The sequence below is a fragment of the Anolis sagrei genome, chromosome 4, assembly GCF_037176765.1.
Source record: "Anolis sagrei isolate rAnoSag1 chromosome 4, rAnoSag1.mat, whole genome shotgun sequence".
In the NCBI taxonomy this organism is placed as follows: domain Eukaryota; kingdom Metazoa; phylum Chordata; class Lepidosauria; order Squamata; family Dactyloidae; genus Anolis; species Anolis sagrei.
This window is the reverse complement of record NC_090024.1, coordinates 180458702-180478163: the sequence shown is the minus strand read 5'-3', so window position 1 is coordinate 180478163 and position 19462 is coordinate 180458702. Positions and strand designations below refer to the sequence as shown.

The following is a 19462-nucleotide window of genomic DNA, read 5'->3' as shown; positions in this document are numbered from 1 at the left end:
TAAATTTAAGTAGTAAATTAAAAGAAGTTGAGGCCAAATTGTGTTTCCTAACAGTGGAGCGGGGTTGTGATATCTTTGTGATAGCATAGGTTTCTTGGATATGTCAAGATTGGGCATTTAACTTGTATTAGAAATGTTTTGTTCTCTCAAATCTCCCAATGGTAAAGCTCTGAATTGTTTTGTAGACCAGGAAATGAAATTACCTTAGACCGCAAATGTTTTCTTCACAGTTTTAAAGCAAATTCTTCACCCTTTTCTCAAAGCAGTGCTCCTTCCTGACATGGTGTGAGATATAATGACTTTGTAAAGTGAGTTGCTCTCGTTATTTTTCAAACTCCCCAAAGTGATTAGCCCACATTCTAGATCAATCACTTGCCAAATTTTAATTAAGAATGCGTGGGGGCAAATAAAACCACCTCTTCATCATTCCTTTTTGGTGCCGTGTTTCAGCCCCGGAGCTACATTTTGCAGCCGGGTTTTATAAACCCTGGAAAACTGGGGTTTATAACGGAAAAGCTGAGGTGGCCTTCAGTGCAGCATACACTGCTGTTACCCATCAAGACTTTTCCATGGGGCCACGATGAAAGGAGCAGGAGGACATTTCAGATATTTTTTCCATGTCCAACAGGTGTGGCTTATTATTCCACAGTATTTTTATTTCAAGGGAAAAGTTTAGTAACCCCATCTGGCAGGTGAACGGGATGGGGCTGGGGAAAGGAAGTCCTTTTTCACTGGCTCTGTGCCAGTGCATGTGTGTGAGGCTTGTTTAATTGCCTCATGTAACGAGTGCTTTATGCAGGACTGAGAAAATGTTTAAATGGAAGAATGACCCTGCAAGTGCCTTAAACCTTTGTCACTCCCAGCCCACATCCCTGGATGCAATCAGCAGGTCTTGCAGCTTGGCATTCAAGTCGCTGTGTGTGTGTGTTTCTGGGAGTGGGAGGAATTGTTCTGTGAGTGGATGGTTCGCATTAAGGTTCTTTTATCTTGCTTTCTTCAGTATTCCTATGCTATTTTATACACACACAAAATGATTTAAAACCCTTATTTATTCCAGTCTGTCATAAAAGTGGCAACAATAGAAACTTCTACTGAGGATTGTCCATTGAACAGTGGTTTTGAGACTTGAGTCTACGGTATTTAAAGCTAACATTCTAGGGGCTTCACAAGATTGGTAGTTTTGTTGCCAGAGTTTTTTTTTAAAAAAAAATCATTACTTTGTTTGTTTGTTTTTGCATTTTATTAAAAAAAATAAGGTATATGAGGCATGGTGTCAGTAAGGCATGTGAGACAGCTGTCCCAACTTGATCTTCTCTGGTTTGGAGCAGGGGTTGGCTATGGTGGATGTGCTCTTGTGACAGGCAATAGGAGTGAATTAGTATAGTAGAGCCCCCACACCTCTGTTTGCCCAGATGTTCTAGGGCTGAGGAGGAGACGGGCTTTCAATATGTCAGATTCAAATATACTTCATTTCACTGATTTGAGCCTACCCGCTGGCTGAAAGACCCAGCAGAGTCTCCTCTTTCAGACCTTCAGCTATGGCCAGCACAAATTGTTCAACCCTGTGGTAGAAACCTTTCATATTTTTATGTTCTCATCAACCACCCTTGATAACTTTTTGGAGTAGGACAAGAAGGCAAAGCCTCAGCACAAAGAAGCCTAAGTATAGGCAAAAATGTTGGTAATTTCTTTTAGTGGCTGTTCCTCACTCCAGTGGAGTAGAAAATGTTTCCAGTGGAAATAATATCCATACCTTATCTATAACGATAATTAAGACATTTGAAGTAAAGTATTCGTTCTTGATTATTTGTAGCCATATGTATTTTAAAAATTTCTAGACGAGGAGGTTAAATTTTAGGCTTACAATATCTGTTTTGTATATTACTGGAACTTCGAGATCCACCAAGTTACTTCAGATACCTTAGATTTTAAAGGAAAATGTAACTGGTGTACAGCTATTAATCATAAGTGTTTGAGCATCTCAGCTGGGCTTGTGGTTTTTCCACACAATAATCCATTCTCAGCCCAAGTTATTTTAATTGCAGAAGTCCAATTTAGCAGAGTAGAGAGTTAGAAATCTCTGAAAATTCATTGCAAATCACAAAGAATTCTACAATTAGATATACGTCTGGCCACCCTGGTCAAAACTACCTTTCACACATTTCTTAAATTTTGTACCATAATAATGTTTAAGTGCTAATCTTCTCTTTCCTTTCCTATAAATCTTTGTTGTTCAGTTTCATTGCATCTCTTTGTTTTCTTATTTTCTCATAATCTACATGTTAAATGTCTTCTCAATTACAGAAATAGCGATTCTGTGAACCTTTTTGCATAGGTGAAACCTGTAACCACAGCATTACATGGCATATTGACAAATGCAAATGGAAGACTGGATCGTGGAAAGAGGGCTTGCCCCTTTTTCCTCTTGCCAAAGTTCATTTTGAATTCCATTGCCCTACATTTCTCAATAGCTTTCCTAAGTTGTATTTGCCTTCACAGTATGCACTGATGCAAGTCTGTTTTTGCCATTTTTATCATCCTCTTTCTATCACACCTGTCAATCAGATGACTAGTACATTTTGACCCTGATTCCTTTCTCTGTCATTATCATTGACTAATGGAGTGCCAGGCATTGTCTTATTTAATTTGCATCTTACACTCAACTACTGTTGTCTTTGTTTGGGCTTTTTAGTTTTCTGTCATTCATTACTAGAACTGAAAGGCGTAAGGGGCCCTAGAGATTGTGATCATGGTTATGAGATGGTTTTTAAGCAACTTTTAATGTGGATATTAGTGATTTTAATGTTTGTATATATTTATGGTTTTATGTCCCGGCATTGAATGTTTGCTGTATATATGCTGGGCTCCACCCTGAGTCCCCTGCGGGGTGAGAAGGGCAAAATATAAATGTTTTAAATCTATATAAATAAAAATGTAATGTTTGTTTGTGGGGATTAACAGAACTCAAAAACCACTGGATGAATTGACACCAAATTTGGACACAAGACACCTAACAACCCAATGTATGTCCTTCACTCAAAAAAATTAATTTTGTCATTTGGGAGTTGTAGTTGCTGGGATTTATAGTTCACCTACAATCAAAGAGCATTGAATCCCACCAACGATAGAATCGAACCAAACTTTCCACACAGAACCCACATGACCAACAGAAAATACTGTGTTTTCTGATGCTTTTGGGACCCATCTGACGCCCCTTTATGACCTCCACAGGGGTCCAGACCCCCAGGTTGAGAAATGCTGCCCTAAGGCCATCCAGTCCAACTCCCTTCACCAGTGAAAGAAAACATAAACAAAGCCCTCCTGACAAAGAGCCATCCAGCCATAGATATAGATAGATAGATATGATTCACACACATACACACATATATATATAGTATCATAGATTTGAAAGGGACCTCTACAGAAGGACAATGATATGTTGCATGTTCCAAAGTATGTATGTTGTACACCGCCATGAGTCGCCCTAAAGGGCTGAGAATGGCGGTTAACAAATGCACCAAATAAATAAATAAATAAATAGGCAAACCAAGCAATCTCCACATCAACACTGACAAAGAAACAATAAGAAATACTGTTTACCCACAAGCATAAAGAAATTACATATATTAGAAATCAACACTTTCTAATTAATTTATTTTCCAGATCACCACACTGGGCCACAGCAACGCGTGGCAGAGGACAGCTAATAAATAAATAAAGCACTTTTCAGCTATTTCAGAATTGAATATTTTCATACCTAGGTTTTTATTTTTCAGTTACACAGAGGCTTCCACCCCTCAGCAGTATAAGATAATATTTGACAATAAGTAGACAGAAGCTGTCTGCAGCCTGGTACTATCTTGGTGCTTCTTTCTGGAAGTGCATGAGCATTTCACAAGGGATGGTATTCTTTTCCAGTTTTTGCTCACCTGCCAGACATAAAGGGAGATGAGAAATGGACAGTCTTCTGAATGCTGTTGGATTACCAACTGTCAGCCTTACCAAGCATATGGAGCGTTGAGGAATGATCGAAGTTGCTGTCTGACTTCTTGAGCATTTGCATGTTTCTCAATAATAAGAGATAAGGTGAAGTCTCAGTGCAAGAAAATGTAACAGGCTCAAAGAGGCTATGGTAGTTTACAAATCATAAAATCAGCCCTTCTCCTCTTCGTTCTGATCTGCTTTCACCCTTGGCATTGATTTCATAGGAGAAGAGCAAGCCTTTCTTTCCCTAAACTGAGGCCCAATCCTATAGTTGTCGTAAACTTTTGAATGCTGCTTCTAATACTATGTTGTTTTTTATATAACCGAAGCATTGTTCTTCCTCTGTAAAACTCTATTCTTTCTTGATCCAACACAGGGTGCCAAGAAACTGTGCCCACAGTGCAACACCATCACCTCTCCAGGGGATCTCAGGCGCATCTACTTATGAAGGACAATGCTGCTCCGATCAGCTTGCTGTATCATGGGGACTGGGAAAAGGAGTGACAGCAACTTGAAAACAAAACTAGAGACTCCAAATGTGGACTAGAGGCTTTGGGAGCCGCACGATGCCTCTGCTTCCAGACCTGTCACTGGCGCTGCCAACTCCAGAAGGAGGCCAAACCGAAATCCTTATTGTCAATCTCCCCTTTTTTACAAACTGACGATCCACGTTTTGTCCCATTTCTTCAAGAGCTGGGTTCCATCGTGGACGACTTGCAAGCCTTTCCAGGGGGAGTATCTTTGTCGACATGCCCACCAGAGAAGGGGCTGGATCTTCCACAGCAGGAACTTTCATAGCCTGTTCCTTGTGTTTTTCTCCCATCCCCAATTTTATTTGTGGCGTTCAAGTTGTTTTTTCTTTTTAAGTCAAAGGAAAAGCCTACACCCACGCACCCTCAAAAGGCAGAATGAAGCACATGTAATATAGATTATATGTTTACAATGTTGTGTATAAATGGGATAGACTCCAACATTACATACTAATGTTTCCCTTTTATTTTTATTTTTATTTTGGTTTTTGGTTGTACGTTTTTTAAAAAAGAAAGAAGAGAAAAAAATACAGAGAACATTAAACCCATATTTTTCTTGGTTCTGCAGAGTTTTGACATTAAAGTCATTAGTTTAAAAAGTATATATATATATATATTATACATATATATAATATAAATGGTTTAATGTTCTGTGGTGTATATTTCCTCATTCAAATATGAAGTTAACAGCTTCGAATAATGGCTGTAATTTTGCCCATAACTTACACACCTTCTAAGAGAAATAGGGAAAACAGGATTTTTTGTCATTAGTTATAGCTAATGGAAGTATTTATATAAGATCCTTATCCCACTTAAACATTTTCAGTTTTTCAGAAAGAAAGACACATAAGATCAGGTTTGCAAGATCTTACCACATTTCCAGCAGGCAAAAGGATGTTTACATAAAGCAGCAAAAAGTGGAGAGTGCCTGTTGCAGCTGGCAATGTCGGTGTAACTTTGCTCGAACCAGGTTCTTTGGTCATGTGAAAGCTGAAGCCATCTTTTGTCCAAGGATACTTTCTCCAGGATGTGAGCCCATGCACTGAACAAGATTCTCTAGCTCTTTCTATGAGGGGAAGAATAAATGTAGAGGATACATTCTGAATGCTTTGTCTGAGCAGGAGATAATCTCACCTCCCTCCTGAAACATGGTGCAGGTGTTCTGGTACTCTGGCAGCCGAGGTACTGTATTGACATTCCATCATTTTCAAAGATTCCATGCTTTTAAAAGAAAATAAATAAGTATGTGCAGGTTCTTAGTGGTCGGGGCATTACTTAGTCTTTTATCACTCCTACTTTGGAGCTGTGGCAATAATATAACTTGATACAAATCCCCACAAGATGAGAACCTCTGGTGATGTGTTTGCACAATGCTCCTGACATGCATTTTACCAGGCTCTTATTCTGCATTTTGAAAGTACCCCAGAAGTGAGCCTTGTGCAGTCTGCTCACCACGTATTTTTAACCAGAAACAAGTAACACAAATATTAATACACACAAAAGGCAAAGAAGCTGCCTGCCTTCCATTTGGAGAAGAAAAGTTAAGATTGCTGGGAATCTTGAGACTCAAGCCAGACATTTGGTTGATATTTCCAATAGCTGGCTTTACTAATAGACCCCTCTATGGAGATTCACCTAAACTGGAGTGACAGAAATGATGTGTTTATGCACGGGTATCTTCTACAAATTACCTTCGGAGTGAGTTATTCTGGCTAATGTATTTTGAGGTTAAATCTATCCTTTAGATTCTAGAAGGCCAGCTACACCAGACAAACCATTATCAATGGTTCAATTATATTTTGCAGCATATATATATGTTGCAGCTTGGCTGATCAGGGACTGGATGCAAGGTGGGAACAGCTTCTCTTAAGAAAATGTTGGTCATTGCTGTACTACACACATTTTTATCCTGTGAATAGTTTGGTACCTTTAGATGAGCCTGAGCTTCCAGCGTGTATGAACATCAGTGTCTCATTTCACCCCATTTCTGATCATTCCTCCCTGGGAACTGAAGTAACAAAGGGCCACCTGCAGCTTATGTTAAAGGGGAGGGAATACCCCTTTTCAACCAAGAGCAGATCTCGCATATTAATGGGCAACAACAATTGGCAAGAGCCACAAAGCTTCTGGAGTGCCATTTGTTCAACCAGGAGGTTCCTCCACTGGTATAGCACTTAAGCATTCTTAAATTTATCACAGTGGGGATGTCTTATCACCCCAAATCTGTTCGCCCAGTACAATCAAGCCATCTCTATTGAGACTTCTAGTGGAACGCTACATTTCACCCTGATCTGTTTTGGAATAGGCTATGCTGAGAAGGCTCACTCTTGACGTTCCAGCAAATTGGCACTGGGAGCAAGGAGCTTTCTCTGGTCCTATGGACCACTACTAAGCCAAATGAATATATGTAAACCATATATAACTAGTAGCCTTTATTTTTAAAGTTAAATCTCACTTTTTTTTTCCTTGAGGGCGTAGGGAAGGGAGAAAAGCCCCAAAAGGAAAGTGCAAGGGATTGACTTGTTCATTTCCTCTTTTGGAGCAAGGCACGTTTGGCAAAATTCCATGACCATTCCCTCTTCCTCAATGAACTTGAAAAAAAATGCCCAAAGATTCCCAGCTGCACAAGGTAATATTCAAGTTGTGTCAATGATTGTGTGTCGATGTATATTCTATAAAAAAGGTACTTGTCATTCCCGTTTGTAAACTACATTGACATTAATTAAATGAATATAAAACCTTTCAAGTGTACTTGCCACCTTATCTTTGCTCAAGAGTTTCAATGCTTATGTTGGTAGCCACTATATAGTTATATTCTTTATTACAGTTACAGATCAGACATATGCCAGATCGTTGCAAGGCAAAAAGAAATTGAAAAGAAAAGATAGTAAAATATGCCTGTAGGTAAGCAGGAGTGGCAATACTGTAGCCAGTGCCAAATCAGAATTCACTGGAAATGAGACATATAACATTGGGATTTGATCTGGTAGAACAGACTAAATTACAAAACTTGGAAACTTTCAGAACAGATTCTTGGAAAGAACTGAAGATAGAAAGTGAGATATAACTTTGCTGTCATTGCTATTCTTATTTATACCCTGCTTTCCTCTCTTGAATGTAACTCAAAAGTAACTCACAACATTAAAACCAATATAAAATGATCAGGCTTTCCTGGGAACTGCTTCAAATATGGGAATAAATATCCTCATAATACAGGCCATATAGCCACACATGGTCCACCACTTCAAACATGTCCCACTGATACAGATTTGTCAGGATCAGGGAGTCTACACCAGAGGAGGATTCATACTCACTCAGTAATTGAATTAGTATGAATCCCCCTCTGCTACTACCACCACCTCCACCTCTGTTGTCTGCTACAATAGTTGTCCCAGCTCCTACTGGGCTCCCTTCAAGTGTGGCTCAAATGTTTCCACCAGTATCCACTGAGCAAATAACACATTTGAGGCCACAGGCAAGACCAATTGCCGTTTATCCATATGTTCCTAAAGAAGAAGATGGACTAGAACTGAAAACTGAAGTGGGTCTAATCCAAATTTCATATGGAGCAGAGCATTTAAACAGCAGGATGAATCTCCCAAAATAGCATGCAAAACATTGGCTTGTGCTATTTCCAGGGTCATGAGGTCTTATAAATACTCAGTTGGGAACTATAGCAAACTTGAGCTATTTGCCCTGGAATACTTTTATCACAGAGACTTCCTTGGAGCAGAAAAATCTACGGATGACAGCAACTGACTTTTATGCATTCCCAGTGACGTGTGCAGAGTGCTTTCCCCATGCCCCCAAAGGTTGAACTACTGCTCTCAAGTATTTGTATAACATGATCTATTGCTTGAACACACACTTTGGTTCCTGATTTCTTCAAATCTTGATATTTTTTACTAATAATAGTCACACTCCTTCATGATCACTCAAGTTTTAGAGAAAGAGTTCCATAAATGAATTATTTGAAGTGTGAGATTAACCCATTTAATTAACTTTTCTTCCTACCTTTCTATAACCATGATGCCATTTTATGTAGTTTACAGCCAGCTTCTAAAATGTTAGATTCTTCCTAAGGGAGGATGGGTAAGTATGTTTAGTATGAGGGCTTTGAAATCCCTTAAGGAACATGTAAAACTTGAACTGCTGATAGTTCTGAATGGATTCCCCACTTTCAGCCTAAACACACTGTTCAGCAACAACAGCACCCCAGGAATAGAAGAATAATATGGATATATTAGATCAATGGGTTCTTCTTCATGATCCCTGTGCATGACACCATAAGAATCTATGATTATACAGAGAAACACCTTGTAAACAGCTGGATAGCCTGGATTCTGGGCAGTGGCTTTACCTGTTTTGTGTACATGCCTCACATGTCATCTTGGTTCTCCTTTGACTGCCAAAGTGGTAGAACCTCAAGGGGAACTCATACTATTCTCACCTAAATAAACTCATACTTCTACTACTCACCTAATGGATAGGAAATCTCCAATACCAAGTGTGATATGAATCCAGAGATCCACAAAAATCTGTGAAAGGGCTTTCCAAAATCTAACTCGGTATTTTGGGAAACAAAGGCACATCTTGGAACTCTTGTTATATTTTTCCATCCCAGATGTAGCTGCAAGCTATAACAAACAAAGCTGACCAAGGTCAAGCAGCAGCTGACTCCTAAAATGTGATTTAATATCTGCCCTGTACTTTGTGGCTCCTTAGAGTCAAAGGAGTGCACAGAGGAAGAGGATTTTCCAGTTTATGGAGCGGAGCGAGAGAAATCTCAGTATTGACTATCTATAAAGCATTTATGACTTCTTCACAACACAGACACGCTGGATTTGGGAGTTTAGACGATCTCATAACAACTGCATAAACAGCTCCAAATAAGGTAAGTTTGACTATGCAGAGCTCAGCTAGCCTTAGGGCAAACTAAACCCTAGTCCAGGTCAACTGATTCAGTAGTTAGTTTTCAAGCCTCCAGGCTGTGAAGATGCCTTAGCTTTGGCAGGGCCAGTCCACTCAAGAATAAAGAATGATGCTCTCAGTAATAGCATGAATATCAAAAACATTGAAAACTGCAAGGATGCAGATCTCAGGAAAATAATATTGGCAAGACCTCCTCACCAATACAACCGACTGCTAGTGGGCTCTTTCGTCAAAGCTGAGCACCATAAGACCATATTTTGCCAGTAAAAGCATAATGGGTATGCAGTGTCTTTCAAGAAGTTATCATTGCAACCATCATGTTATTTTTCTAGTTTTAACTGGTTTGAGATGGCAGATTTGTTTTAGCACCTCACTACCGATGCATGGAATGGGTTTAAAGTCTCACACAATACAATACACGTTCTTTCAAACTAACATTATTTATAAATTCCTCTTGGGACTTTAAGTATATCAGTCAATGCAAATTATAAGAAATCTCTCCTGAAGGACTGAGTTGCTTTGTCTGCTAACTGGAACTAGGGTTTCTTGACTGAATCAAACACACATTGTTTTTCAGAAAGAATAAGGCATTCAACAAGGGGCCAGCTTCTGCTCCAGTGAAAACACTGCTCTGAAGAACAATATGAAACGTATTGATTGAGATTCTTTTAGCCAACTGCCCTTTGCATACTGTTATTCAAGACGAACATGGCAAGTTCTTGATGCTATGGGGATACTAAGTCACCATGTCTGTCTCCTGAGGAACCTGTATAACGACCAAGTAGCAACAGTAAGAACAGACCATGGAACAACATACTGGTTCAAGATTAGGAAAGGAGTATGGCAGGACTATATACTCTCACCCAACCTATTCAACTTGTATGCAGAACACATCATGCATTGTGCAGGGCTTGAAGAATCCAAGGCTGGAGTTAAAATTGCTGGATGAAACATTAACAACCTTAGATATGCAGATGATACCACTTTGATGGCTGAAAGCAAGGAGGAGCTGGGGAGCCTTATAACCAAGGTGAAAGAAGAAAGTGCAAAAGCTGTGTTGCAGTTAAAAATCCAAAAAACTAAGATTAAGGCAACCAGACTGATTTATAATTGGCAAATAGAAGAGGAAAGCGTGGAGGCCGTGACAGACTTTGTTTCGTTCTTGTGGTATCTGTGGAATGCACACTATAGGTACTCTGATGTCAAAGGCAGCAGCTCCAGAAGTCTTATAGAAATAATTAACTTGAGAAAGGCCCCACCCTTGCGCTCCCAACCACGTGTCCAGCCCAGTTCCCTTTTTTCCACCATTGTGGATTCCACAGATGACCACTCGAAGAACCATGGTTGCAGGTAAGCAACCACAGTATTTCTAGGCGCAAAGATTACTGCAGAGGCAGACTGCAGCCAGAAAATCAGAAGACGTTTACTTCTTGGGAGGAGAGTAATGACCAATCTCGATAAAATAGTGAAGAGTAGAGAGACATCACACTGGCAATGAAGATCCGCATAATTAAAGCAAAGGTATTCCCTGTAGTAACTTACTGATGTGAGAGTTGGACCATAAGGAAGGCTGAGCAAAGGAAGATAGACACTTTTGAACTGTAGTGTTGGAAGAAAATTCTGGGAGTGACTTGGACAGCGAGAAGATCAAATCAGTCCGTACTCCAGCTGCTCACTGGAGTGAAGGATATTAGAGGCACAGGTGAAGTACTTTGGCCACATAATAAGAAGACAAGAAAGCTTGGAGAAGATAATGATGCTGGGGGAAATTGAAAGAAAAAGGAAGAGGGGCAGACGAAGGGCAAGATGGATGGATCCTTGAAGTGACTGGTTTGACCTTGAAGGAGCTGGAGGTGGCGACCACTGACAGGGAGCTCTGGCATGGGCTGATCCATGAGGTCACGAAGATTCAGAACTGACTGAATGAATAAACAACATTGATAGGTCTTTGAATCTCACCCCAAGATTCTTGCATTGGTCAATGCCAGCCTTTTAGCAGTTGGGGATAGCACAAAGTGTGTAAGCCTAGCTTACTTTAGTAGGAAATTGAAATGCCTGAATCCACATTCTACTTGTGGATTTCCTAGAAGTTGATAATCCATTTTAACTTCAATTACAGGCAACCCTCCGAATGAGAGACCTTCAAAGTCATCCAATCATGATCAACCTTACTCAGCCCTTGCAGATCTATTAATAAGAAATCTAAAATGAAGACCCATACAGAAAGAGGCAGTAAACTGCCCCATATTGTTTAGGTCTTTGTAAGACAACTTTAAATTCAGCATGGAAGCAAACTAGTAGCTAGTGTAGTGCTTAACAGCACTGATGTTACATGGTTTCTAAAATGCACACCTAACATCAGTCTGGATGTTTCATCATAGAACCCCACATGGAGAGCACTACCGTGTTCTGATCAAGAGGCAACTAAAGCACAGACCACAACAGCCAGATTTCCCTTCACCAAGAAAAGGGCACAACTGGCAAACCAGCCAAAGCTGAGCAAAGGAATTCTTTGCCACTGCAGCAACTTGGTTTTAAGCATTTTAATTATTTTAATTATTTTTAACTTTTGTAAAATAATTGTTTTCATTGCATCTTTTAAAATTACTGTATGTTACCTCGAATCCCACTCTGGGAGAGCAGCTGTGAAGTTACAGCAAAGTCTCTCCATTAGGACTGTGCAATTTAATATTCAATGCAGCCCACATTTCAACTTCCCCTACTGCTGTGATTGCATATTAGCTCTACCAACAGGTTATAGACAACACCAAAGAGCTGTGTTTAGTCCAAATTTAATTCAATTTTTAAAAGAATAGTGGTAGAATCTAGGCCATGTAAAAACATGTTATGGCAAAATATCGTTGTACACATGCCAAGTGAATTTTGCCCAGATTAAAGCAAACACAAATTAATTAATGGCAAAAAAACACGTGCAAGGCATTTTGCAAACCAGAAAAACAATATTTCCCAAAAAGACAAGTTACCTTGTGTATGTTGACCAGTCAAACCAATTTGGTGAGAGGGAACATTTTTGCATCCTGTAATAAATATATAGTAATTGATTCCACGGTATCCCAAGCTTTGGTCTGCCTAATGCCTGGACATAGCCCTAATACTTGCCTTACTTCTGAGGTGAATGGACAGGACTTTCAGCTCTAAAAACATGGCTTTCAGGAAGGCCTGGATCTAACAGTCTCTCTTTTTGATAAGTCTCTAAGGAAAATCCTCCTTGTGATATATATCTGCACAACTCCTACTTATTCCAGCATTAAGTATTTTTACAGGTAGTGTGCAAGGAGGTACCCAATGGTTGGGTTTTTACATCAAGCAGATGGGGCATAATACTGGGAACTCCCATTTCCATGTTCTCCTGCCTGGCACCCAAGCCCTGGGAGGAGACTGCATACTGCTGAGGAAGGGAGGAATGTGGAGGCCCTTTTTCTGAAGCTGCGAGTGACTGCTGGCTAATGGCCATGGACACATTAATCTGCCCAGTTATTGACTGACTATAGTTCTGCACAACTGCTGTCTGCAGCTTCCCAGACCTTCAAAAGAAATATGATGGTGAGGCTTTATGTCCTGTCACTGTTAACTGGGATCTCATCTAACGTGTTCAACAATTATTGGTGAGAACATTGGTTTGTCAACCTGAACAGCATATCTATAAGAAGAGGTAACAATAGCATTTCTATTCACTGCCTTTATTCCAATCCCAGACTAAAATGGACAACCAAAAAAATGCCAAAACTGAAGGATTCAAGGTTTGGCTCTAGAGACCTTTATAGTTAATATCCTGTCATGCCCACTGGCTAGGCTGTTTTTGCCAACCACCACATAACGTTTATGAAATAACCTATTATCCTAGATATACTATATATGATAGATTTACTTCAAACTCTATGTAAAATATAAATCAGCAAACATCTTTTCAATGTCTCCAGCAAACCAGGTCTCGGTACCTAGGAAAAAGGCCAAAAGACATCACAATGGGCCACTTATTCTTTCCTAATCTTCAAGAAATGCCATATTTCTTTTTTTTTAATGAAGCCTCCCCAACAGCTCCCTGTGTTCCCTTCTGAAATATGTCCATCTAAGCCTCTGTGATTGCAGGCTAGGGAGTTTAGATTCAACATCTAATTCCCTGTAATAAAAACTGAATCAGGTCGTAAAGCAAGCATCTTCTCCTTTCCCATTCATATGTTTGGTATCAATAAGTTCTTAGCTCCCTGGAATTGTTGGTCTATTATACTCGGGCACAGCCCCACTCTGAGTCAGGGTCGTTTGAGCAGGAGGAGCCTTGAAAAGTCCAGTTGCCAACATCGGAACAAGATTTTGCTCGTGCCCAGCCCATGTGAATGTTCTGTCAAGAAGCCCGACTTTAATTCTCCCTATCAGAACCTTTCCATCAAATGCTCCACATTTCTCACATTTGGCCAGGAAATGTTACAACAGACCATGGTTCTGGTTTCACAACATCATGCTACAGTATGAGGAGTTTCAGGACTGGATCTATATATGCTAAGGAGGATTCTAGGAATTTACATTCAGTCTGAAGTAGAAGACTGACCAAAAAGTGAGCTACTCAAATGAAAAGAGATGACACAAAGAATGGCTCTGAATTGGACCAGGACAGAACACTTTTTTACCATCCATCAAAGTCAGGCCACTGCATGACATCCCTCAACAACTTTTCTGGATCCCGTCCTCCTATATATTACAGTAAATGGCAGACTAGCAGAAAACCGGTTTGCTGAGTTTCCCAAGTGGATCAACACTGACATCTGCTGGCAAGAATCGCTCTGTAAAGCGAGTTAAATTGCTCAAAAATTTATGGTGGTAGATCTATGGTGTTGCTGTGACAATGGGAAGCCAGTGTTCATATGGAAAGCCAGGAAGACCTACATATTTTACATATTAAAAAAATACCCTGCAAGATATCAGAATATCAACTTTACCAACTTTCCTGATCTCTTTACTCTCCTCCAGTTGAATTACTCCGCATTAACTTTACGCCTAAGGAAGTAAGTAGCATGGTAATGGAGACGCAGAAATACACTCTTAAAAATCCAAACAAAGCTGCTAGGTGTTGTCACACAGTGGATTTTGGATGCATTCATTCTATGTTAGCATTCTATGTTTCCTTTTCTGGGACAGAATTAGAAAGGAGATATCTTTCATATTGGAATGCAGATGCTAAAGAACAGTATTTCTCATTATAATAAACTTATACTTATATTTTTTTAAAATCCAGAACCAATGTTTGCAACTATAACAGGTGCGAATTACTGTAACGACATGCCCCCAAACTAAACAATACTCAAGGGAGGAAAAAAAAACCATAATCTTACTTCTGCTTGGATTCTAACATGTGGGGTAGTTGAGGGTAAATAACATTTTACATTGAACTACATTGCACTAAGATATACTTTATTAAGAGAGATTGTGCAAGACTGAAAGGAAAGCCTCTGAATCACCTGTGACTATTCAAGTTGTGGGAGAGAAAGCAGAGCTTCCTGACTGAACTGAGATGACGGACTGCAATTTGATGTTTCTGGCAGCCAAATTATTAAAGTTGCAGCCACATCTTAAAGAATAAAAATGCACATTAACAAGCAGGAAAGTTGCAAGAGTCCCAGGGTGAAGGGAAAAGATGGAATATAAATAAATACAACAACATGGTAAGTAAAAAATATCCCCACCAATAAAGGCTCTTGAAAAGTAAAAAGAAAGAATAAGAACACTTGGCTCCCTGGAACTGCTCCACAGAGTGTCACAGGAGGAAGAAAACCGAGTAAAGTAGTGAGAATGATGGCTCTAACATACTCAATCACTCTTCATACATGTCTACGTCCATATACCAGCTTTTGTACATTTGGCTGATAAACCAAATTGCTTAAAAACTCAAGATTTCTCTTCCCAATCTGGCTAAGAATGCTATTGTCTTTGCACTAGCCAAATACTTTGATTACCTATTTTACATGGTAAAGGCGGCTTCATTTCTTAAGATACAAATAAAATATATGACATTTCATAACATAAAAGTTATCCAGAAGGCTTATAATAACTAAAGCTTGGCATCCTGTCTGTGACATGTAGAACATGTATATGTACTTTTCTGAACGGGACTCAAGATACTAATCTATTCTCTAGCCCAGTGTTTCTCAACCTTCCTAATGCCGTGACCCCCAACCATAAAATTATTTTCATTGCTACTTTATAACTGTAATTTTGCTACTGTTATGAATTGTAATGTAAATATCTGATATGCAGGATGTATTTTCATTCACTGGACGAAATTTGGCACAAATAACCAATATGCCCAAATTTGAATACTGGTGGGGTTGGGGGGTTGATTTTGTCATTTGGAAGTTGTAGTTGCTGGGATTTACAGTTAACCTACAATCAGAGAGCATTCTGAATTCCACCAATGATAGAATTGAACCACACTTGGCAGACAGGACTCCCATGACCAACAGAAAACACTATAAGAGTTTGGTGGGCATTGACCTTGAGTTTTGAAGTTGTAGTTCACCTACATCCAGAGAACACTTTGGACTCAAACAATTATGGATCTGGACCAAACTTGGCACGAGTACTCAATATGCCCAAATGCGAACACTGGTGGAGTTTGGGGAAAATAGACCTTGACATTTGGGAGTTGTAGTTGCTGGGATTTATAGTTCATCTACAATGAAAGAGTCCCTTGAACCCCACCAACAATAGAATTGGAGCAAACTTCCCACACAGAACCCCCATAACCAGCAGAAAATACTGGAGGGATTTGGGAGGTATTGACAGTGATTGGAGTCTCAGAAACAGTCCTCTCCTTGGCTGAGAGGCGAGCTGAGAGTCCGGCCAATCACAGCAGAGGAGGGCTTTTGGTGGGAGGATTTGCTGACTGTTTCCCAAAAGGAAGAGGACAGGAGAAGACATCTTCAGCCTTCTCTGCCAAAGGGGTTCCTAAGACCATCAGAAATATGTGTTTTCTGATGGTCTTTGCTGACCCCTCTGCAACCCCCTGGTTGAGAAACACTGCTCTAGCCTCTTGTGTCCCAACCTTCATCCCTCCGGCAGATGGAAGCCCAAGGAGGGAAGGAGGTGAGTCCTCTGCCTGGGCCTCTCTATCTCTCTGGAAAACTGTAGGAGCCTAAGAAAGAGATGCCTCTCCTTCTCCACAGCTGTTTAATGGCAATGGGGCTTAGTCAATGCAGGAGGAAGGCACGGACCAGCAGTTACATTCAACACATCTCATACAGAATCCTGACCAAGTATAGAGACAATTTAAATTCCATTGTGACCAACAAAAATAACATAAACACAACAAGAGAAAACAAAACTGATAGCAATCCAAAGCACCATGACTGAGAACAAAACTTTGACACCCAACTGAATTGAAGAAGAGGCTTATTCATAGATAGATTTGGTGAACACAACCACCACCATTTGACAACTTCTAAATCTCCATTCTGGAATATCCCTGCAGCCCATTCATTATACTTTCAACGTTGGCTCCAATGCCTTTCCATGTTTTAGGAATCTGCAAGCTGCTTATGGAACTGAGGAAATAAAAACATACATACATACATACATACATACATACTACATACAATTTAGCTTTTGTCACACTCAACTACTGGCTTTAAATGGAGAAAAATCTCCATCCGTATCATCCAGTCTGTTTAACTATGGTCAGACAAGCATCAAATATTGTTCCACAGCTGTATCTAACCCATCTTTAATCAGGCAAATCTATTCCTGCAGGTACACCATTTTTGTTGGATTGGGTTGTCTACCTGTCATTTTAAAAAAACTATTCATATGTCAGAAGTTATCACATGCTCTGGTAGTATGAAACCACATCTATCCCCTCTTTCACCTTTCACAAACCAGTCTTTCCTCTGAATTTCTCACCTGTGGATTCTTCACTATGTCTCCATCTTCCTTGCAACCCTGGCGGAGCTGTAATTCCCTGTGACCATAGTATTATGGAACGATTATGTCCTGGGTCACACCTTTACAACACGAAACCCATTTAAAGCCTGACAAGAGACATGAAGTATTCTCAATTGTGACAAAGCTCAACTATCTCTTCAATTTCTGTGACAGCGTCAACCCTTTTTACAGAGGATGAACATCTGCAGGATTAAAACTATCTGCTCAAATTTTAAAGGAAAAACCAGGGGAGGCCACAATTTTTAGACACTTGCAGGTTCCCTATGATAACACCACATCAATTTTCCTTGATGCTTGGGGAGAGGGAGGGATACCCAAATTGAAGCACAAGGAATTGCTTATGTGCGACACAGCTAAGCCAACTGACTTTAGGATTAGCTGGTGCCGATATTATCCATGTCCCTGTTTCTACTGCACTAGTGGTGCTTCAAACCACCTGCTCGGTTCTTAATGGTTCCTTGATCCCAGCTGAGAAACCAATTAAGATTGACTGGTATGTGCCTATCCCAGCTGTCCTTTGACACTGTCAATACAACCCAAGGAGGTCAAAGGTTAACGTCACACTTAGTGCAGTGAAGGAGGGTGTCAGGTTTGTTAAACACCCTGGTAATGAAGTCAGGGCAGCTGCATTATTTTGTCATTTTCCTGGACTGAGAGAGGGAGACACAGCACAGCCCAAACAGATCTATAAGGGCTTACATTAGGAGGCCAAGGACTCAGGGGTAGAGTTACACTGGCCCCAGTCTTAAGTGAAAGAGAGGCTGGAAATCAGGGACTGGAGGTCAACAGCTCTGCCGACTTGGAAGGGAGAGGTGGCGCCATCAGTGTAAGTGTGCAAACATCAGGCAGACAGGTCAATCCACAGAAGGTATACATACCTGCATACATGTGTGCATACACAGACATTCATACACTTTGGGGAAAAGACTATTTCCAGCCTCACTTCCTGGTAGGAAGGCTCCACATTAAAGAGTAAATTGCAGCCACCAATCACAGACAGAACAAAGAATTTTCCCCAATAAATGGCATCAACATTATCCAGCCTGGAATTTCTGGATCCTATCACAATAGAGAACATAATAGCTGATTGATGAAGACAACTATAGAAAGTACTTATCTATATAAACAGTACAGTACACTTGTCTGGCAAGATTTAAACTTCCTTGTTGGTTGCCCTGGGACTAACATTTGGTATTACAATGGTCTGTAAGAGAAAACCTGGCTCAGAGAAAGCAGCATACAATAGCAATATCTGTTAAAATAATTAATAAAACAAAAGCAAAGCCACCATAAAGTGCAGTTGTGAAGGAAGTGAAAGAAGGCCATGGGCAGAGTGCTGAGCTTAGCTCTTTGGGCTGCCACTGTTTCCAGAGTTTAGATAAATCCCCTTGTTTGACAAAGATAATAACTAGGTCTATGGACAAAAGGGTTCAGATGAGCAAGTGAGGGCACGTAGGTCCACTCCACATTTCTGGTCACTACCTTGAAGCTTTGTCAAGTGGAAGTACTGGAAATATATATAACTACTTCCTGACCAAGTTGTTGAGATAAGCATTTGCAAGGGAGTAGGATGGGGGAGATACACATAAATCTCACTGATGGATCAGCTAATATTTTATTTAAAATATCTTCAAAAAGGGAAGAGAGATGATCTATCGAATGTATTGAGAAAATGCTAATGCATAATAGCACGTGTCAGGCGGCTCGTCCATCACTCTCTGCCGCCTTCCAAGAGATCCATATCTAATTAACGGTAATGAATGAGCAAGCCACGCTGATGACAAGCCACCAGTTTGTTATGGAAATCAGGCAAAACAATTAATTAAACAAACTGTCCCCATCATGGCAGCTGACTTCTGGGCTCTGACTCCAATGCTGTTCTATCAGCAGAAGGGGGGAGGGGGCTGGAGAGAAATCACAATTCTCAGTGGAGCAGGTGATAGTTTGGTATTCAAATAATGTGTGCCCCAATTTCCTCCACCACCACTCACTAACCTTATGGATCCTCGCCAAGTCCTTCAGTAATCTGATTTGTGCATCAAGTCACCAGACATAAGCAGGCT

General features: G+C 40.2%; 1 protein-coding gene across 5 annotated transcripts in view; it reads left to right on the top strand.

Moving 5' to 3' along the window:
• RNF220 (ring finger protein 220) overlaps positions 1–7256 on the top strand; it is a 354135-nt gene extending 346879 nt beyond the window's left edge. For all 5 annotated transcript variants that reach the window (XM_060773368.2, XM_060773364.2, XM_060773365.2 and 2 more), the window contains one exon: positions 4361–7256. In XM_060773368.2, coding sequence (XP_060629351.1) covers positions 4361–4432 — 72 coding nt within the window. In that variant the 3' untranslated portion in view covers positions 4433–7256. The remainder of the gene's footprint in view (positions 1–4360) is intronic.
• The last annotated feature ends 12206 nt before the right edge of the window (positions 7257–19462 follow it).